Source organism: Carassius carassius, chromosome 1 (genome assembly GCF_963082965.1).
Source record: "Carassius carassius chromosome 1, fCarCar2.1, whole genome shotgun sequence".
NCBI lineage: Eukaryota > Metazoa > Chordata > Actinopteri > Cypriniformes > Cyprinidae > Carassius > Carassius carassius.
In genome coordinates this window covers 47,623,418-47,646,342 of record NC_081755.1, presented here as the reverse complement: position 1 = coordinate 47,646,342, position 22,925 = coordinate 47,623,418, and the positions used below count along the sequence as shown (strand labels likewise).

Sequence of the window (22,925 nt, the reverse complement as noted above, 5' to 3'; positions counted from 1 at the left end):
GCACAGCATACACAGCATAATAGAGCATACATATGGCCAGGGGTTCACTTCATTTCCTTGAGTTCAACTTCAGAATATGACGGGGTTTCGTTTTCAGCGGTGTCTGCACCACTAACGCCTGTTTTGTCCGTCTGCATCTTTCTTGTGATTTTAGCGCCAGTTTGCCCTCCTGCCCATTATTTACTGACATACCTTCCAGGGAGCGATTTTTTTTTTTACTCAGTAATTAATGTGTTTTAAAATGTAGCGAAGTACAATACTTCAAACAAAATATACTTAAGTAAAAGTAAAATTACAGATTAAAAAAAATACTTAAAAAAGTAGAAGTACACAAAAAAGCTACTCAATTACAGTAACGCGAGTAAATGTAATTCGTTACTTTCCACCTCTGCATATTATATATATATATTTTTTACAAATTGCATTCTTTTTAACTTTATATTCATCAAAGTATAAAAAATATGGAGCAGCACAACTGTTTTCAGTAGCCTATATTAGAATGATTTCTGAATGATCATGTGAGTAAAAGTGAAAATTCAGCTGCCTTTGAGCACAGGTATAAATGACATTTTACAATATATACAAATAGAAATATACTCTCCCACAATATCATATCTATCTATCTACATCTATATATATAAGTGTGTGTAAAAAGTAGCTGTTTTCAAACTTTAACTGGTAGATTATCTAAGTTTAAAAACCACATTCAACAAGTCAGAAGCAAAATACTGCCTTGATCAAAATCATTTGTATCCATAATCTTGATAAATGTCTATTTTGCATTTTTATATTACATGGGCCTATGTATTATTTTTATCTTATTTTATTCATTGCATGGAACCTTATACAAATTCTACTTTGTCAACATTTGCTTTTGTTATATATTTATTGTCATTATTTTTTGTGTGTGTGATAATGCTTTGTGCAATATTGCATGCAAACAAAATCATGCCAATAAAGTATCTTACACTGGATTTAACTGAAATTGAACTTAATAGAAAATACATTTCACTTTTTCACCCAGTGAGTAAAAGTCAATTGAACAAACTGAATAAATACCTCTCAGTAAATTATTCTATCTCTTCAGATTTTAAACAAAATATTATTTTAAGATCCATCAGTACTTTCGATTTCTGAGAACATGATTAGGGAGGGATTACACTGTAAAATAACAATAAATTAACAGATAAATTAACAGAACAGAAGGAATTTTTATTAATTTTTTTCCCTTGACTTTAAATTGTATTTATAAACTGTAAAACTGCTAACAATATCTGTAAAATTAACAATTTGGCTGTTATTTTAAGTATTATATCAATTCACATTTTAATGGTGTGATAATAATTTTAGTTTTTTGTTTGGGTCATTTTGACCCTAAGAGACTTTTCTTTCTCCCGAAAATGTAACTTGATGTTATCACATTGGACTAAGATTTAGTGACTTTGTTCAGATAGGGTATAAGTACCTCCACCACAAAAATTGTTAATGTACGTAAAAAAATTTTTTTTATTTTATTCAACCTTGTTACACTTGTGGTGTTCTTGTTCAAAAATGACTGGCCTAAAATAGCTCATAAATCTCTTGTTATGCAATATTATCATCTAATATTGGTATCAGTCTTTTTGTCAACTAGTTTTCCTTCAATAAGGACTGGTTTTGTGTTTAATATTGATACTGACTGATTGTAGGCCCTATAGATCTTAGCTTTATTGGTCAAAAATGACCATCCATTATAGAAATATTCAGTGTTCAGAAGCATGTTGATCATGTTCACATATGTATTTGTGCCTGCAAATACAATACTCAAAAAATGAAGGGAACACTTAACTAACACATTGGATTTTCACATTACACCTTCACTTATTACAAACCAGTTTGACTTAATTTCATACAAAAGAATCCATTGTCAGATTTAAATAAAAATGTATTTCCTAATAAAGTCAAAGAAACTCATTTTAAAACAATGCATAGATATTATCCATGTAATGATTTTATCAGTAAGTTTAAAGAATGGTTCTTGCCCTTATGCTGATTTTGTAAAGAAATTCGGAAAACCATTTTTTATTTATTTTTCAGTTGTAATTATACTAAACCATTTTGGTGTCAAGTTTCTTTTTTAATTGTTTTAAATGTTTGTCACTATATGTGATGTAATGGTCTTGTTTTTGGATTGTGATACAAGCCAAACTATTGGATATTATTGGAAATGGACACTATAATTAAAATATTTTTTTTTATTAGGGAAATATCACATACACAAAGCAAAATGTATGTTAACTGTACCAAATGGTAGACTATTTTCCATTGATTTAAATATTTTTTATGATTCTCTAACTTCAACACAGAACAATTAAAGCTGTTAAAATATCTCAGCTATTAAACAGGATACCTGATGTATTAGATGTATAGTTCATCTTTGGAAAATGCGAAATATTTGTATTGTATTGTTTTATAGACTCATGTATTTTTGTACAACTTTGTATTCCCCTATTGTTATTTCAAATAATAATAATAATAAAAATGACTCTATTTCGCACAATTATTTGCCTGGCCTGGTCTTCTGTTTGCCCCTCATTAGTTCCCATGGTGTTTAATTAGCTCCTCCCTTTGTTACCTTTCTAGCCTTTGTTTGTTATGCTGCATGTTGATTTAAGATCAAATTTAGATTAAGTTTTAATAATATATATTTAAAACCATTTAGTGTAACAAGTTAAACCATATTTGTATTCTTAATCAGTGAGTTGTTTTCAAGTGCAACTGTAATGTTGTTAAAGCCATAGGGTTTTTTTTTAAATTGAATATAATATAAATTGAATATAATTGTAGAGACATTGTTTATCATCCCGTTTTTTGTCACCTGTTTGGCAAGGAATACAGATATATTATTATGACCACCTGGATATATTTTAATTCATCAATAATATTACTAATAATTACCAAGCCAGAACCAGTTAATTCTCTGCATGCACATTTTAAATGTTATTTATGTGTATATTAGACTTAAAGGTTAAATGATCATTTGTTCATTGCTATAAATGGATGGTAAAGTTTCTCATTAATCCACAAAAAATGCATATAAAATTTGTATAGAAATCAGTCAAATGCATTGGTCAAAAAGGTGAAAATCCACTAATTTATTTTTATTAATAATAAAAACACTTCGAAATGGATCTATACGTAATTATGGTCAATGAATAAATTGCTCCAGGGAGCAGTGCAGACTTCAAACGAGTTTGAGAGAGGCTTTGCTGATGTAAAATATAACTCCATAAAACTGTACATATGCTTGAAATAATACAAGACAATGAAACTTGTACGGTCTTGGTAAGGAATTAAATTTTTTATTTTTATTTTATAATGTTCAGTGAAGGAAGACTTGCTCGTAGTATTCACTGATTGCCACCAGTATTTATGTAGGCTAACTTACAGAAAGAGTAGGCTACATCTAAGTTTCCAATATTAGATTACTTTAACAAACAGTATATATATATATTAGTTTTCAAGTCTTTTGGTCAACTGAATCAAATGATTCGACTCACTGGGATGAATCGGTTCTGAACCTACCGCGTTCGGCGTGTACAGAAGCGGCTCCGCCCTCTCCCACTGGAGTATTTGAGGTGGACGGGTCTTTAGAGCGCTTTGAGACTTCTGATTGGCCAAGATCCAGCCTCGCGCGCACTGCGCATGCTCAGTGACCCCACAGTCTCATCCTGTATATTTACTGCTAGTGAAAATGGCCGCCACAAATGCAGCCGAGATTTCACACAGTGAGACAAAAAACACTCTTACGCTCGACTAAATGCAACGGATACCACGTGAACGCTGCGAGGGAGTCTTATATAACGCAAAACCTCGTTTCGCACCCGATCCGTCGCTTAAGTAACTGTTTAACAGTGTAAGCGCTAATTTTAGCTCAAGCTAACAGTCCCGAGCGCGCGTGATCGAGCTCGAGCAGAACCGTAGAGAGTCGGTCCAATGGCGGATCCGAGGAAAGTCCCGTTCGTCACGCTCGCCTCGTTCAGCAGCACACCGGCGGCGCCAGAGTCAAAGAAGCGCCGACGCGAGGACGAAGACAAAGAACCGAGTCCCGGTGTCACCGGCGGCGGGGGGCCCTTCGGTACCGGGAAACCGGCATCTGACCCCGGCGAACCCAAACCCACCGTCCGCCTAAACCTGAGCCTGTCAGAACCGAGCGAGCAGAGATCCGCCGAGTTCAACTACAGCGAGCTGGTCCAGTCCGACCTGCAGGTGAGAGCACGAGACAGATCCGCTCAGAAAACCGTTACGAGTTCAAACGTTACATTGTGTGATACTTTCATAAGTCCAATACTTTATTACAACAGACTGATAGACGTGACAAGTGTGTGGTTTAGTGTTTGTTAATTATCTGAGCTGGAAACTGAGAGTTTTTTTTATGTTCTGACACGTTTTTCTTTCACTGAACCTGTCATTAATCTAGAAGTTTGTTTAAAAAATCCAGTTCGTAGCCTTCAGATCTGTCTTGAATGATGTTGTGGTGAAAGATCCGGGCTGGGGAAGGTTGTAAGTTCAAACACAGGCTTCTTGATGCTTTTCTTTACAACCTCTCCTGATTTTTATAACAAAAACATCAGTTATTTAGCCATATATATAGTTATATGTATAGATCAGGTGGTATTTGGTTATTGACATCAGCTTGACAGATCTGGTGTTTTTGTTTTATGTCAGTAGTACTAAATGTAAATGTAGTGGCAGCTCAGTTTTGCCATGTATTGTGTTAGATATGTGTTATTTCATTGTTGCATTCAACAGGGCAGTAACCTTCAGAAAGTGACACTTAAGTAACATTTATCTATGTAATGCTTTTTAAAATAGTTATATTATTTACAGTGCACTGTAAAATCTATGCGAACATTGCACCTGATTTAGGAAATTTGTACATTAAACACTCAATTTAAAACCATTGCATGAATAAAGACTATATTGCACATTGATGAGCGTTAAGCTGAATTTTATTTGATGTGAATAAACAAAACTGCATAAGAGTATCTCGTCTCATTTGGGACTGTAAGTGACTATCTTTATTTGGGACTGTAGTGGATTGGTTCTGTCTGACTGGTTTCTGTCGCTCCTAAAGGTGAGGAAGGTTCCTCAGGGTCTCGCTCCAGCTCTGGACCCCAGCGACCCGTTCGCAGATGAAGACAAAGAGCGGCAAGAAGTCGAGGCTCTCGCCAGGAAATTTGAGAGCAAATACGTACGTAATCTTTTGTTTAATTCGGTTTTTTAATCTTTATTTGATCTTATATTCATCTGTCGTGTGAATGCACATCCCCGCCTGTGTTTTTATTCACAAAGAAAACTCTTAATCCTTATCATGAAGTGTTGAAGAATATTCTAATGTGTCATGTTTATAGACGTAACATTGAGGTTAGCGTGTTGTTATTTCAGGGATGCACTGTTAAGAAGAAGCGACGAGACCGGGTGCAGGATCTCATCGACATCGGTTATGGCTACGATGAAACCGATCCGTTTATCGACAACTCTGAGGCCGTGAGTATGAGAGATACGATACGATCGCCACATGAGAGAAGAAAAGAGTCAATTCAGACGCAGCTGTAGATTAGCTTTGTGCTTGAGAAAACACATCATCCTAATGTTAAAATATCTATTAAAGTGTTTTTCTAATAATGTATGTCTCTGTAGTTATATTTCACTCTGCACAATGATGCACATTTTATGTTCAGTTATGCACTGTGTTTCTTTCCTATAGCAAGCATAATTTCTCTCCAAGATTGGACTTGAGTTTTCTCCGAGTGTGTTTGAGGTAGACGTCCTCTTGTCTGTTGTGTGTGTGCAGTACGACGAGCTGGTTCCTGCGTCTCTGAACACTAAACTGGGCGGCTTCTACATCAACACGGGCACGCTGCAGTTCAGGGCCGCGTCTGAATCAGAGGGAGAGGACGGAGGAAAAGACACCAACCACTGCAAGGTGATCCTCCTCTTCATCATGTGCATCCTCATCCTCACTGTTACAGCGGAGTGAACACGTGATAAAGAGAGCCAGAGATGGGCTTTATCACTGCTCATTCACTAATATAGAAATCTAACTGCACTGTGACCTAGTGCGATTATTAAACATCAAATAGTTAAGTAAACATACAGTCTGAATGCATTGTTTCCACACACTCTGCTTCACTCAGGTCCTTTTAGCTTTAATATCTAAACAACAGCAGCTGAACGCATTTTTTGTGGATGTCTCATGTCTTTTTTGCCAGTCTGCTTTTATGCAATAATCACAATAAACAAAATGTAATGTCAAGATTTAATTTAAATTGGTTCAGTATCAGTAATTGGCACTTTTTTATTTACTAGTTTTAGACATTATTGGATATCTATCAGCTGGTATTGGATATTTAATAGTTTCAACCCATTTTAAGATTCATCTTGCTCTAATTTAATTGGAGAAGGATTGATAATGGCAAAGGTTTACCCTTGAAATGACATTAAAGTGTGCATTTTACAATAGTTTTTACTAGTTTTAATAGTTTTTAATCAAGTAGTTTACCAAAGTAGTAATATTGGCCTATTGATTTATTTATTTCTATCAGCCATAACATAAGTTACATTCTTTGTTTATTGTTTAATCATATCACAGTTCAGACTGTAGTTTTAGTCGTAGTAATCACAATATGTGTTGTTTGACCAAATCATGCAGTCGTTATTCTTGTTCAGGAGTGTCTGGTGATAACTGTGATGTGCTGATCTCTGAGTCTGTGATGTTGGATTGACTGAGATGATGTTCTTGGCTCTGGTTGACAGAAGGATGGAGAGGAGCGGGTGATAAAGAGAAGGAAGAAGAAGCAGGATGGCAGCCTGGAGGAGAAGAAACCCAGGAAATTCAAAGTACCCAAACCAGGGTGAGTTCAGACACGGTTTGTGTTTGACTGTGCTGCTCCGAGTCGTTTCTTCAAGCACTAGAGGGACGTTGTTGATCATTACGCTGCACCTCGCTGCTTTTATAAAGAAGCTCTGACAAATCAACCCAGTGAAAGTTCAACTTTTAAAAACAGTCTCTAGACCCCGACGCCTTTTCCATTCCTCACACTGCGTCGGATTTAAAAAACAAAGCAAAAAAAACTCAAAAGCATGTTCTTTGTGTGTTCATTTACTGTTGCTGATGGGACGGTTTGGTTTTGAGAGTATTTGTGTTCATAAATGTTTAAAGAAATTTGTAGAAACTGTCATCAGCCTGTTTTATGATATTGCAAACCTGCATAAAAGTTTCTGTGAAATATCAAATATATGTATGATGTGATTATAAAAATGTGTTTTATATGTCAGTATGATTTTTAAATTAATAATTATATAGTAGTTATTATATGTTGTAGCATTGTATTGTTTGACTAAAATCATAATATGAACAGGTCTATTTAAATTATTGTTTTTATTGCTAAAATAAAATGCTAAACAAAATGAGAAAAATAACATTTAAGAATATTATAATAATATTAATGTATTATTAATTTTACAATACAACTATACAATTGCAATACTTATATTTATGGCTATTGTAATTTCTTAATGTTCATATAATCAGACTTCAGATAATCCCAGTTTCAGTTTTATTCCAGTTAATCGTGCAGTGCTTCTAGGTGAAATGAGCATAATTTATGACCACTAGATAATTCAGTTTCATAAGTTATATTTATTTAGCAGAATTATTTGTGTGTTGATTATCTCTTTTTGATTGATTACATTTTCCTGAGTAAATTTCAGTGTTTTATTTTATAAAGTGGAAAGCAGATATAAATTATCATTCAAAAGAAAGCTTGTACTGTCTGTACTGGAAGTCCTGACACTAAGACCAACTCTTTTGTGTCTAAACACTTGGCCGTAAAGCTCTTTCTGATTATTATCAATGGTGAAAACAGTTGCTGCTTCATGTATTTGTGGAAACTGTGGAACATTAGATTTTTCAGGGTTCTTTGACGAATAGAAAGTTCAAGCTAACAGCATTTATTTAAAACAGAAATCTTTGGGTCAGTTTTCTTCCTGACCCCAAACTGTTGAGTGTCTGTGTATTTACCCTTCTGTGTCTGTGTCTGCTAGTGTTTCGGCTCTGAACCGGCCAGAGAAGAAGAAGAGGAAGAAGCTGATGAAGGACTCTCTGTCTCTGGCCGCTATGATCCGCCGCTTCAGCCGTGAGAAAGAGGAGATCCGTAAGAAGAACCCGGCGTCTGCGGTCAAACTCGTCCGCGCTCCGCCGAACACCGCTGCAGCCGCGGTCACCCCTGGCAGTGACCTGACCATGGCCGACCTGACCTCTGACCCGGCGGTGATGTCACTGCTGGGCGGAGCCACGGAGAACGACATGCTGCAGGAGCTGATGGGCGACCTGGACTTCGGTCTGCTGGACTCTCCCGGGCCGTCCAGTCCGGGGCAGAGCGAGAACGGCTCTGCGGCGGGACAGAAGGCCGGAGCGGCGGGGCGAGTCCAGAAGACGGGGCTGATGCCGCCGCCTCCACCTCTTCCCAGCATCCTTCCTGCTCCGCTGCTCAAACGCATCGAGGACCTGCGCGTGGTGAGTGCTCTCCTCTACATCCACATCACAGAGCTGTGTTAGCTCCAGCTAAACTGATTCATGAGCCGCGCTTATTACCGTTCACACGGGACACTTTCAGAGACGCGAGCTTAACGGAGCCGAGGGCTTTTGACATGCAGTTTGAAAAGCTGAACAGTTTTTAATCTGTCTGCATGTTAATATAGTTTAATAGTAATACAGCCACTAAAGCAGCACTTGTGTGCAACAATATACTTCAAGATAATTACTGTCTGACTTCTGACTAGAGCTGTGCGATTTGGGAGAGAGATCAAACTCTGATTTTTCTCGTAAAAAATAAATTGTGCCTTTTTTGTATTTCTGCAAAAACTGTTGTGATTTATAAAAAAATGTTAAATTGTTAAATTGTAATACTAAATTACAGTAATTTTGAATTATTTTTTGTAATTATTGTAATAAATTTTTTATAGTTCGTGTATTTAAATGTTGTAATAATGTGAATGTCAAGCTTTATTGTATTATTATTATTATTATTAAAATATTAAGCAAATGAAAAAACTATTTATTTTTAAGAATAACACATAGTAATTAAAAATAGTATTAATAATTGGAAAAAAAGTATTATTCATTGTCTTGCCTTTCTTTCTTTGTGCTTTTTTGTATGGGTGCACAATTAATGTTTGATTTATATATCAATATGACTATAAATTAATTAAAATATTAAATTAATAATATATATACATATATATATTTATTAGGGGTGTAATGATACGCGTATTCGTATTGAACCGTTCGGTACGAGGCTTTCGATTCGGTACGCGGTACGCATTATGGACCGAACGGTTCGTTGGACTAATTAATTATATTTGGAAAATAAAAAAAATAGTGAAATATAATGATATGCGTTCAACAAGGTAGCCCAATAACCCAAACAACGTAACAGGCAACGCCCCTGACACCCCCGAAGAAGAAAAAAACACCAACTTATATGTTTATGTTAGGCTACTCAGTCAGGCGCTCGCTCACTCAGCAATACAGGCTGAAGGCTCGTTGCAAAATGGCCAATGCGTTTAACAGACCAGAAATAGAAGATCCTCCAATAACCAACAGGTCTGGTGTTTGGGTGCACTTTGGATTCCCTGTTAGCTATAATGGTGATGGCAAGAGAGTGGTGGATAAAAAAAACAACGATATGTCGCATCTAGGGTACACCAGCGGGAATACAAAAAAAAAAAACACCAGAGGGAATACTTGAAACATGTCAACTCATTTACGCCGACATCACCTTAGTGTGTCAGTATCTGGGAAAAGACGGGAAAAAGGAGAAACATACACGCAACAAAACTATCCCCGCAGCATTTAGACAGACATTTCCAACGGATTCATTAGGCTACATTTACGTTATAGCCGCGGATATGAGACCTTACTATTTACCATTCATTCTATCATCACCATTATAGCTTACAGGGAATCCAAAGTGCACCCAAACACCAGACCTGTTGGTTATTAGAGGATCTTCTATTTCTGGTCTGTTAAACGCATTAGCCATTTTGCAACGAGCCTTCAGCGCGTACTGAGTGAGCGAGCGCCTTACTCTGTAGTGGAAAACGTAGGTTTTAAGAACATGCTTAATGTAATTGAGCCCCGTTACAATATTCCTTCACGAGCCCATTTCAGACAGACCGTAATTCCTGCTTTGTTCCAAAAAACATAAGCCCTATAGAGAACCAATTGAGTAAAAACACACTCAATATAAAGAGTTATAGAGTTCCATATAAAAAGTTACATCTTTGTATTTGTTCATAACTAATATAACATTTTCATTTTTTTTTTTATAAGGAGCTGTTTTTGTTTTATACAGTATGCTGCTAAGAAAACACCATAGAAGATGGGTAAAGAATAGCTCCATCATTGTTCAATGTAAAAAAAAAAAAACATACTTTGTTAGTTTTAATAAATAAAACGTTTTTTAAAAATCAAGGATATTTATCTGCCAACTTTTTCTTTTTGCTGTATCTAAAACGTACCGAACCGTGACACCAGTGTATTGTATCGAACCGAACCGTGAATTTTGTGAACAGTTACACCCCCGATATATATATATATATATATATTAGTATGCAAATAAAATAAAACGAGTCTTTCAATGTCTTTCTCAATACCTTTTTTATTAACAACTTTGCAGATTGTTTTCATTTAAGGATAGCTACTTTATAAACTGCAAAAGAGATATTTTTCAAAAGCCCAGAAGACCTGCTCTTTAAGAATTATATAATATCAAATACTAATACTAGTATTTATCCCAATTCTTTCGCGTTACTGTTGATTGTCTGGTTTTGATTATTTTCGTTTTCAGAGTGATTTTCAGTATTTTCTTTAAAAAGTGTTTTCTCCTGCATTGCACAGACCTGACTAATCAATAATGACTGTTGTAAGTTTTCATAATAATCTTCAGTAATGTTATGAATGTATAGTGTGTGTGTGTGTGTGTGGTCTTTTCTTTCCAGGCAGATTGTGAAGGAGAGAGAGGAGGAGACGAGGTAGAGAGAGGTGTAGGAGGAGCAGACCATCATGATAGAGAGAAAATAGACAGAAACCAGTCAGAGCAGGAGGAGGGAGAGGTTAGAAAGATGGAAAACAGGGTAAAATAGTGTCCGCGAATCAGAAGATGCTGTTCAATTACTACAAAACTAAATACAGTGTGTGACTTCAGCAGGGAGGTTTGAAATGCTGCAATATACATGTTCTCAAACACGATGCAAACAGCGGTGAGATCTGGTATAGAGCTGGTATTAAACGCTTGTTTTCGTCCCAGGCGTCTCGTCAGTTCGACATGGAGGGCAGGAAGAAGTTTTTCACACTGGACATGAACAACATCCTGCTGGAGTGAGTTAATTCGGCTGTTGTGTGTGTCTCTGAGTCTCTCTCTGTCTCTGGTGTTCATGAATCTCTCTCTGTGTATCTGTAGCATCGAGCTGCAGGTTCAGGAGCAGCCCGCGTCCGTGCGCACTGCAGTCTACTCTCATCTGGAGGCCTTCGTGCCGTGTAATAAAGAGGCTCTGCTGAAGCGGCTGAAGAAGCTGAGTCTGAACATCCAGGACGACCGGCTGCGGACACCGCTGCACAAGCTCAAGCTGGCCGTGTGCAGCGTCATGCCCGAGCAGATCGCCCGATACAACATGGACTGCATGGCCAAAGTCGCCAAGTGAGAGCCTGATCCCACTTAAAATAAGCACATTTCAGGATTGAGGAGAACTCAGGGATTTTAAAGATCGCGCTCTTTTTATTTTTATTTTTTTATGTTTTAAATATTTTAGAGCTTGGTGTAACTAGAAAAAAAATTTATAAAAAAACTGATCAATGAAATATAGAAATTAAAATCTATTAATGATAAGCATGCCCACTTGGCTATACGTTTTTATACATTTGCATGACTTTTCCAGGTCTAGAAATCTTATTTTTTTAAACGAGGCTTTCCTCATATATGCTAGTTTTCCAAGACCATGGAAATCAGTTTTTCAAAGAATTGAAATCTTCAATCTCTTGATGTTTGGTTGTTTGAACGCTTGTTTGGCAGGCAGCAGACGGAGGACGGCGACAGAAACGGCTCGGAGGACGAGGATGATGAGAAGCCAGGAAAAAGAGTGATGGGCCCCAGGAAGAAATTTGTGTGGGACGACAAACTCAGGTGAGACTCAGAGATCACGCACAGATCAGGAAGAGTCAGTAACGTGAGAAACCAGCTGCTCAACGATTCTCAACCTGTTTCACTCCAAGACGGTTTTCAAAGACAGCACAGCGGCTTAACTTCTTGATCTTCGCACTCAGTGAACGGCAATATGTGAATGTGATTGGATCAAATTATTAAAACTAATGAAATTCTGTAATTCCAGTAGTTTCAAGGATTAAATGTTCTTCAGGATTCATACCAGGGTTATTATCCATAACAAGAACAAAAACCCATTTTAACTTCAAAATAAAGCATAAAAAACTGAAATAATATATAACAAAAAAAAATCTAAATATTATTAGTTTAAATTAATAAAATATACAATGTTAATATATAATATAATCTATAAATAATAATAAATAATTAAATATACTTTAACAGTTTAGGGTTGGTTTAGTATTATTAATTTATTTTAATAATACAGAATTACTATTATTATTATTAACTTAATAAAACGTTTATTTTTTATTACAATTTCCAAAACATTTTGCCGATTTTATTTTACAAATCTATAAATTACTCTTAAATGTCCCTCATATGTGCAGGTTTGTGACAGTTAAAATAAAAGACTGGCGTGTTGTTGATAAAGCTCGTCTTGTGTTCTTGCAGTCATGTGAGATGTGTCTGTGTTTGTTTGCGCAGGTCTCTGCTGTGTAATCTGGTTCAGGTGAAGCTGGGCTGTTATGAGCTGGAGGGTCAGAGTTCACTCTCCCCTGAAGATTACCTGAAGGTCTTCATGGAGACGGAGGTCAAACCGCTCTGGCCCAAAGGATGGATGCAGGCCAGGTGGGTGTCTGCAGTGCTGCTGAAGTCTGTGCTGGGAAACCATGTTTGACTTTCTCTTTCTCTCTGTTTCTCAGGATGTTGATTAAAGAGAGCCGTGTGGCTCACAGTCACCTCACAGGAAATACGTGAGTATTTTTCCCTTGGTCATTTGTAAACACAAACAAGTTGTTTTGGCCTATTTAAAGGGATCATTCACCCAAAATGAAAATGAACTGTTATTTTTCCTCGCTCTCGTGGCTTTTTTCCTTCAGTAGAACAAGTAAAGATGATTTTATGTTGAAACCGTGCTGCTTGGTGATTCATACAATAGAAGTCGATGGCTGCCGTTACTTTGAGAGTCAAAAAAGCATATACAGACAACACTAAATTAATACCCATGGATCCTTATGATTATTTTTTTTTAGCTCTTAAGAAGCAAAACAATCACTCTATGCAAGAAACTGAACATTAAAATTAACGCCTCAATTTGTGACCCTGGAGCACAAAACCAGACACAAGTAGCACGGTTTATATTTGTAGCAATCGCCAACAATACATTGTATGGGTCAAAATTATCCAGTAAATATCACGTTCTATGAAGATATTTTGTACACTTCCTACCGAAAATATATCAAAATGTAATTTCAGATTTTCAAATAGCTGCATCTTGGCCAAATATTGTCTGTTCATAATAAACCATTCATCAATGGAAAGCTTTTTAGAATGATATCAGATGATGTAAAAATCCCCCCGCCCTCAAAAAAAGACCTTTATGACACACACATCATCAGAAGCCATAGGTATTGATTTTTATTTTACCTGTATGTGCCTCCTTGGCTCTTAAAATGGCGGCACCCATTGACTTGCGTTATATGAATCACTGAGGCCCACGGTTTCAGATAAAAATCTGTACTGTTACTTCTGAAGAAAAAAAGTCACCTATATATATTGAATGGGCTGAAGGTGAGTTAATTAACAGCATCGTTTTCAGTGAACTAGCCCTTTTACTTTTTAACACTTGAGTACAATTTAAAGTTGTACTTCTTTACTTTTACTCAAGTTTGTTTTGGGGCAGATACTTTTACTTGAGTATATTTTTTAAGTACTCTTTTACACCTCTGCTCTTGTGATGAAGCGGCACCTTTCTGTTTTCAGAGTGAAGAAAAGGATGTTACCAGCTCCGAAAGCGAAGCCCAAGCCTCAGGACAGCAGTGTGCTCCAGCGTCCGTCCGTCTCTGTGGACTCCACACCTCCTGCAGTCGTCCAGCGTCCAGTCGTGTCAGTAGACGCCGCTGCTCATGCACCCGCGCAGCTAGCGATGTCCCCGCCGGAGCCCATCTGTCTCTCAGACTCTCTGGACGAGGACCTGACCGCCCCGTCGCTGGACTCCATCTCTCACGCTCTGGCCATGCTGAGCAGCGTCGCCAAAGACCTGGCCCAGTCCCACAGCCCGCCGTCCGCCGAGCCGCCCAAACAGCCCCAGCTGCTGCTCGCGTCTCCACACCTGGCCAAAAAGAGCGGGAGCACCCCGTCTCCGCCTGCTTCTGCTCCCAGTGTGCTCTCCTCGACGCCCGTGTCTTCAGTCGTTAAAAGTGTGGGCGTCCTGCCGCCGGTTCAGAGACACTCCGTTATTCCCGCTCAGCGACCATCCTTGACTCCGGCCACCAAGATGGGTGGGTCTCAGGTGAAGCCCCGCCCTCCTCCGACAGCATCGCCTCTTCACGCCCCTCAGAAGATTCTGGCGGGGAAAACAGTAGGCACCATGCCGACGGGCCTCATCAAATCCAGCAATACCAGCTCAGCGCGCGTGCTTCCTGCCGCTTCCTCACCGTCGCTGTTAAATGTCAAATCTGCGCAGCCTTTCCACGTGACGCCGCAAGCCAAAAACCACGAGTCGCCCAAACCGGGCTTCATCACGCACGTGCAGGCCACCCTCACCAAGTCACCTCACAACCCCAGCTCTAACATAATCAAGCTCACACCCACCGCCTCGCCCGTCGTCTCCAGAACACCCACACTACCCAGCATGCACCAGCACACCTCCAAGAGCCCGGTTTTCCACACGGGCTTCATTGCCGGCGGCTACAGAGCTCCCGTGGGGCAGAGGAGTTCATCTCAGGGCAACAGCATCTCCGGACTCACCACCACGACCGCACCTGTCACCAAGCCACCGGCCACCAGCGCCTCACTGGTGACGGGGACAGCCAATCACAGTCAGCGACACAGACAAGTGGGTGGAGCTAATCAGGGAGTGAAGACAATCACATCTGTGTCTACGGCCACAGCGTCTCCACTCTCACAGGTCTGTCTGCTCACGATTAAGACTTGTTATTTGCCTGTTATATTTTTAATTGATATTAAATATTAAAAAAAATATTTATTTATCATTTATTAATTTCTATTTAGTACTTTCAAACTTGAGAACTATTTTTAGCACAAAATCTCTTCACCAAGAGCAATGTAAAAGTGTCTCTTTCTCAGGAAAGTTTACTAGCATAATTATAATATTACTTCTAGAAACATCCTAGTCCTTAAAAAAAAGAAGAAAAAAAGAATATCATCTAAATTTAATACAAGAATTTTAAATCACCAATGTAATTATTCTTTTATATTTTTAAATGTAAATTGTTATTAAAATATTATTTAAAAAATATTTATATTTTTATTATTTTATTAATTAAGGGTAATTTGTGAAAATGTAAAAGAAATAATTTCTTTTAATTAAAATTAAAGTTTTCTTTGGTAAATTTTAGTAGAATAAGTACTTTTAAGTGATATTTTCTAAATGTGTAATTTTTTTTTTTTTTATTTTATTTAAAATAAATAAATATATATTTATTCAGGCAGCTTTTTACAGCAGTTTTTTTCCCTTAAAGGAATAGAATTATTCCATTATTCGCCCTAGAATTTTTTTTAATTACTAATTATTTATTTGGTATGTCATTATTTATGCCACACATTTTGTAACTAAGCTTAACTTAACTCAAAATACAAGCCACTACTCAAATGTTGTGTTTTTATGAGTTGTTTTATTAGTTGGCAGATTTGTTCAAAAATTAAATTGATACTCATAGGGATGTTGTTTTAACCCAAGATGAGGTGTTTGTAAAGGTGTGCTCTAACAGTGTGATGATGGTGATGATGATGATGATTATGATGATGGTGATGATGATGATGATTATGATGCTGGTGGTGGTGGTGATGATGGTGATGATGCTGGTGATGATGCTGGTGTGTTTTGCAGGTGTCGTCCTCCAGCGCTCTGCTGGGTTCGACCGGTCCGTCTCTGCCGCTGGGCTTCGGGATGCTGGGAGGTCTGGTTCCCGTCTCTCTCCCGTTCCAATTTCCAAACCTGCTGAATCTCTCTTCCTCTGTGGTTTCCACGGCGACCACCGGCGCCTCCACCAATCCCAGCAGCTCAGGGTTCAACCTTTCCCAGAGTGAGTCGGTGTGACCAATGAATATAGAGAAGTTCATTAATTATCATGATTACTTAAGTCTTAGAAAGGTCATTCTATCTACTTTTGTAAATCCCCCATCATCTTCATCACTCTGATGTTCCTGATTCACATTTGTTTCATGAGCCTCTGTTAGTGAATGAACACTATTAAACAAAAGTTTGGGAGCAGAACGATTTCTAATGTTTTTTTTACAGGAGTTTTCTTCTGCTCAGCAAGGCTGCATTTATTTGATCAAAAATACAGGAAAAAAATAATAATGTGAAATATTATTACAATGTAAAATAAAATTTTTCTAATTTAATATACATTTAAAATGTAATTTATTCCCATGATACAAAGCTGTATTTTCAGCATCATTACTCCGGTCTTCAGTGTCACGTGATCCTTCAGAAATCATATTAATATACTGATTTATTATCAGTGTTGAAAACAGTTGCTCTGCTTTATATTTTATTTGAAACATGTGATAGTTTATTTTCGTGATTCTTTGATGAATAAAAAGTCAAAAAGAGCAGCATATATTTAAAATAGAAAACGTGTTTACCGATATACACTACAGTTCAGATGTTAGAAGTCTGTAAATTTGTATTCTTTCTTTCTTTCTTTCTTTTTTGTAAGAAATTCAAACTTTTTTGCAGCAAGGATGTGTTTAATTGTTAAGAAGTGATAGCAAAGATTTATATTGTTAGGAAAGATTTATATCTTGAATAAATGCTGTTCTTTTGAACTTTTTATTCATCAAAGTATCAGTTTCCAAAAACAATAACAAATCAATAATAAGTATATTAGAATAATTTTTTTCTCTGTTTTTTTGATCAAATAAATGCAGCCTTGATGAGCAGAAGACACCTCTTTAAAAACGTTGAGTCTTACTGATCCCAAACTTTTGTCTGGTGGTGTATACGTGTGTGTTTATTGAACAGTGAAGAATAACCACTATAACGGTCTAACTATAAATCAGATTTTATTGGACTCTCCAGCTTTAAATGATATCAGGCAACAGAAATGTCACTATTTGACTTATTAAAAAATACTACCTAACAAATAACATCCTGAAATGCTTAAATATAATGTTTATATATTTTTTATGTTTATATTGACATTTTCATTATATAAATGATTGTTTATTATAAAATTAATACATTTGCATTAGTGGTCTTTAAGTGACACATTTACATGCATTCATAATTCAGACTATATTTTTAGGTTTTTCTTAGGTTGTCTATTAGACATAGGCTCGTATGACCCCTCTTTAGTTGATGTCTTGTGTCTGTGTTTGTGTGTACAGCTGCAGTAACTTAGTATTTACTTATTTAGTACATAATTTATTATTTTATTATTCATTTTGTTCAGCATTTCCATTTCTGCAAGTGATGCTGTTGTCATTGTTGAACTTAAAGGGGTCATAACTGCCTCATATTTTTATTTTGTACTGTTCTCGGAGGTCCACTTAAGATTGTTACATCAGAAACCATCATAATTAAGAAGTAATAGGCTATTTTGTGTCCTGTTTTGGAGGATTGTAGAAAATCCACGTTCATTATCAGTGTGGATTTGCAGTGAGAATCGGTGGGCGGGGCTAAACAAGCGGTGACGTAGAATCGGTGGGCGGGGTTAAACAGGCGGTCACGTAGAATCGGTGGGCGGGGTTAAACAGGCGGTGACGTAGAATCGGTGGGCGGGGCTAAACAGGCGCTGGTGTAGAAGGCGTTTATGATCTTCTGTGAGGCGGTGTTTATCAGAATCAGAATCAGAAAGAGCTTTATTGCCAAGTATGCTTGCGCATACAAGGAATTTGTTTTAGTGACATAAGCTTCCAGTAAACAGAGACAACACACAGACAAAAAAAAAAAAAAAAACCTTTACAGGAGATTTACAAATTGGCAAATAAATAGGTGTATAAACAATTGTGCTATAAATGATAATGGAATAGGATTGAGTGAGATGCAGGAATGTTCTAGGATGGAGGGGTAACAAATAAATATAAGGATATTGCACATTTTTGCATAAGTTTAAGTGGGAAACATTTAACTGTTCATGAGGTAGATTGCCTGGGGGAAGAAACCATCCTTGTGCCTTGCTGTTCTTGTATTTGCGGCTCTGAGGCGCCGGCCAGATGGCAAAAGTTCAAAGATGGGGTGACTTGGATGTGAGGGATCCAGAGTGATTTTCTGAGTCCTTTTCCTCACTCTGGATGTGTACAGTTCTTGGAGGGTGGGCAGGGGAGCACCAATAATCCTTTCAGCAGTCCGAACAGTTCTCTGTAGTCTTCTGATATCTGATTTTGTAGCTGAACCAAACCAGACAGTAATTGAAGTACACAGGACTGACTCAATGACGGCTGAGTAGAACTGTTTCAGCAGCTCCTGTGGCAGGTTAAACTTCCTCAGCTGGCGAAGGAAGTACAACCTTTGTTGGGCTTTTTTCACAATGGAGCCAATGTGATTGTCCCACTTCAGGTCCTGAGAGATGGTGGTTCCCAGGAATCTGAAATACTCCACTGCAGTCACAGTGCTGTTCATGATGGTGAGTGGGGAAAGTGCAGGGGGGTTTCTCCTAAAGTCCACAGTCATCTCCACTGTTTTGAGCGTGTTCAGCTCTAGGTTGTTAAGACTGCACCAGACAGCCAGCTGCTCAACCTCCTGTCTGTAAGCAGACTCGTCACCGTCCTGGATGAGGCCGATGACTGTAGTGTCGTCTGCAAACTTCAGGAGCTTGACAGAGGGGTCTTTAGAGGTGCAGTCGTTGGTGTACAGGGAGAAGAGCAGAGGGGAGAGAACACATCCCTGAGGGGCACCAGTGTTGGTGGAGCAGCTGTTTGACATGAATTTCCCCAGTCTCACTAACTGTTGCCTATCTGTCAGAAAGCTGGTGATCCACTGACAGATAGAGCTAGGAACAGAGAGCTGGGTCAGTTTGGTCTGGAGGGTTGTTGGGATGATGGTGTTGAAAGCCGAACTAAAGTCCACAAACAGGATCCTCACATAAGTCCCTGTTTTGTCCAGATGTTGCAGGATGAAGTGCAATGCCATGTTGATTGCATCATCCACGGACCTGTTTGCTCGGTACGCAAACTGCAGGGGGTCCAGTAAGGGTCCAGTGATGTCCTTCAGATAAACCAGAACCAGTTTTTCAAACGACTTCATGACGACAGACGTTAGAGCCACAGGTCTGTAGTCGTTAAGTCCTGTTATCTTGGGTTTCTTTGGAATGGGGATTATGGTTGAGCGTTTGAAGCAGGAAGGTACTTCACACAACTCCAGAGATCTGTTGAAGATCTGTGAAAAGATGGGGGCCAGCTGGTCAGCACAGATTTTCAGACAGGCTGGTGTAACGCCATCTGGGCCTGGTGCTTTTCTTCTTTTGTTTTTCTTGAAGACCTGGCGCACATCATCTTCACAGATTTGAAGAGCAGGAGGTATGGAGAGGGGGATTGCAGGAGGTGTTAATGGTTGTGTAGGGAGATGGTCAGAGTGGGTGTTGGGGGTTTCAAATCTACAATAAAACTCATTCAGGTCGTTAGCAAGTCGTTGATTAGCCTCAGGGCAGGGGGATGGTGTCTTGTAGTTTGTGATGGCTCTCAGTCCTCTCCAAACTGAAGTAGAGTCGTTGGAAGTAAACTGGTCTTCCAACTTTTTAGCGTAGGTCTTTTTAGCCGCTCTAATCTCTTTGTTCAGTGTGTTCCTGGCCTGATTGTACAAGACCCTGTCCCCATTTCTGTAGGCATCCTCTTTGGCCTGACGAAGGTGTCTGAGTTTTACTGTAAACCATGGCTTATCATTGTTGAATGTTAAATAAGTCCTGGTAGGAATGCATATATCCTCACAGAAACTAATATAGGATGTTACGGTCTCTGTGAGTTCATCCAGATCGGTGGTAGCAGCTTCAAAAACGCTCCAGTCTGTGATGTCAAAACAAGATTGTAAATCCTGCTCTGTTTCGCTGGTCCATCTCTTCACAGTCTTTACTACAGGTTTAGCAGATTTTAGTTTCTGCCTGTAGGTCGGTATAAGATGAACCAGACAGTGATCAGAACGTCCCAAAGCTGCTCGTGGAACAGAGTGATATGCATCCTTTATTGTGGTGTAACAGTGATCCAGTATATTACTGTCTCTGGTGGGACAGGTAACATGCTGTCTGTATTTTGGCAGTTCACGGGAGAGATTGGCTTTATTAAAGTCCCCAAGAATGATTAAAACAGAGTCCGGGTGTTGTTGTTCTGTGTCTGTGATCTGATCAGCGAGTTTCTGTAAAGCCAGACTTACTTGCGCTTGAGGAGGGATGTAAACACTAACCAGAATGAACGAGTGAAACTCCCGCGGCGAATAGAACGGCTTGCAGTTGATAAACTGCGTTTCTAGATCAGGACAGCACATCTTCTTTAATACAGTTACATCTGTACACCACCGTTCATTGATGTAAAAGCATGTCCCGCCGCCGCGCGATTTCCCTGTTGATTCTGCTTCGCGGTCCGCTCTGAACAGCTGAAAGCCCGGCAGATGGAGTGCGCTGTCCGGTATGGCGTCATTCAGCCAGGTTTCCGTGAAACGCAGAGTGAGAGAAATCCTTATTTGTCCGAGAGAGCAGAAGGAGTTCGTCCGTTTTGTTGGGTAGAGAGCGGAGATTTGCGAGATGGATGCTAGGCAACGGCGTTCGAAATCCGCGCTTCCTGAGTCTGACGAGCGCTCCCGCTCGCTTTCCCCGTCTGCGCGTCCTGAAGCGCTTGATCAGCGCCGCTGCTCCTCCGATAACAATGTTCAGTAAAACGTCTGTATAATAGAAATCCGGAAAAATATCATGTGGTGTGTTCTGCCGAATGTTCAGCAGTTCATCCCTGGTGAAACTGATCGTGTTTGTTAAACAAAAAACAGGAAAAACGAACAAAAACAGTACAAACACTGGAGAGCCAAGCACTGAAGCAGCCATGTGCGGCGCCATCTTGGATCTGGACCAACCGGGAAGTCGTGGCCTAATGGTTAGAGAGTCGGACTCCCAATCGAAAGGTTTTGAGTTCGAGTCCCGGGCCGGCAGGAATTGTGGGTGGGGGGAGTGCATGTACAGTTCTCTCTCCACCTTCAATACCACGACTTAGGTGCCCTTGAGCAAGGCATTGAACCCCCAACTGCTCCCCGGGCGCCGCAGCATAAATGGCTGCCCACTGCTCCGGGTGTGTGCTCACAGTGTGTGTGTGTTCACTGCTCTGTGTGTGTGCATTTCGGATGGGTTAAATGCAGAGCACAAATTCTGACTGCTTTTTTTTTTTTTCTTCTTTTTATCCACTCTTTTACATCATAGATAAGAACAGACTGCCTTCAGTATAAGCTGTTTTTAGACTAATGAGAAGGGTTAGAGTTCTGAAACTTATAGAATGTTTTTATAGCACAAGGACCTCTTACATGTGAAAAGATCAGGGGGATTCTGGTTTCTCAGTTCATGACCTCTTTTAGACACATTAGATGTCGCAGCTGTGTGTGTGTTCATCTGCTCTTCATCACGTGGCTCGTCATGAATCTGCTTCCTCTCATTGAATCTCTGTGTGTGTCTTGTGTGGGGTGTGTGTCTCTCTGTCCCGTCTCTCCTCAGATGTGTTAAAGGGTCTCATGTCAGGGGCTCAGGCCGCTCTGCCGCCACACTTACAGCTGGCTTTCTCAGGTAAACGCTGAGCGTGCGACGCTCCCGCTGCCTGCATGTGTGCGTTTGCTGCTGCTTCATCATCTTCAGTCGGGACGAGTCACAGTGCTTCATTACTAACTCGCTCTCTCTCTCTCTCTCTCTCTCTGTGTGTGTGCAGATGTCAATCAAACGCAGGGAGATTTGCAGAGGAAGACCTTATGACATCACAGAACCTTGATCCAGAACTGACTCCGCCCACTTTTATGCATGATTTGCTGGCCGTCCAATGAGACGGAGCTGTTTTATAGTCATTTGAATATTGATGCTGATGAGTAATGTTATTTGTTTGAATAATCCGTGGGTTGTACATATGTATCAATGTTTACACAGACAGACCTGATCACTGTGACGGGGAGGGAAACACCGAGTGTGTGTGTGTGTTTGCATGTCGATTAGCCCGCAGCTTCTGTAAATGAGTTTTTTTCTAATGTGTGGAGCGTATGAATCTTGATGAGTGAAGGTGTTCCTCCCTCTCTGGTGTGGGTCGGTGTCTCTGGTGCTGTTTACCAACGAAACGCCCTTTAAATTGTTCAAACCAAATGAAGGGCGGGACGGCGGCCATTGTAATATACTTGAACTTTCAGGACACGAGCAAAATAAAAATGCAGAAGCCTTAGTTAAAACTCTCGCTGTGTCCGTGATGATTCTGGCGTTTGTTCTCATTGATTTTTACTCTTAAATCATATTTTAAGAGTAAACATTTAATCTTAGAGTCTTTAGTCTTGAAAACAAACTTTTCATAAATTCAATCTCTCTC

General features: G+C 39.1%; 1 protein-coding gene across 5 annotated transcripts; it reads left to right on the top strand.

Moving 5' to 3' along the window:
- The first annotated feature begins 3,706 nt into the window (after nucleotides 1-3,706).
- Nucleotides 3,707-22,791, top strand: ubn2b (ubinuclein 2b). Of its 5 annotated transcripts, none has more exons than XM_059562340.1 (16): nucleotides 3,707-4,248; nucleotides 5,117-5,233; nucleotides 5,428-5,529; nucleotides 5,837-5,968; nucleotides 6,802-6,896; nucleotides 8,089-8,560; nucleotides 11,047-11,160; nucleotides 11,355-11,425; nucleotides 11,508-11,744; nucleotides 12,117-12,227; nucleotides 12,912-13,055; nucleotides 13,130-13,180; nucleotides 14,190-15,336; nucleotides 16,279-16,474; nucleotides 22,079-22,147; nucleotides 22,287-22,791. In XM_059562340.1, exons 1-16 carry the CDS (start codon nucleotides 3,976-3,978, stop codon nucleotides 22,328-22,330), a joined length of 3,375 nt encoding a protein of 1,124 aa, XP_059418323.1. In that variant the 5' UTR covers nucleotides 3,707-3,975; the 3' UTR covers nucleotides 22,331-22,791. The 5 variants fall into 5 exon arrangements, with proteins under 5 accessions (XP_059418323.1, XP_059418314.1, XP_059418332.1 ...); XM_059562331.1 differs by having other exon boundaries at nucleotides 6,799-6,896; XM_059562349.1 differs by lacking the exon at nucleotides 22,079-22,147 and having other exon boundaries at nucleotides 6,799-6,896.
- The last annotated feature ends 134 nt before the right edge of the window (nucleotides 22,792-22,925 follow it).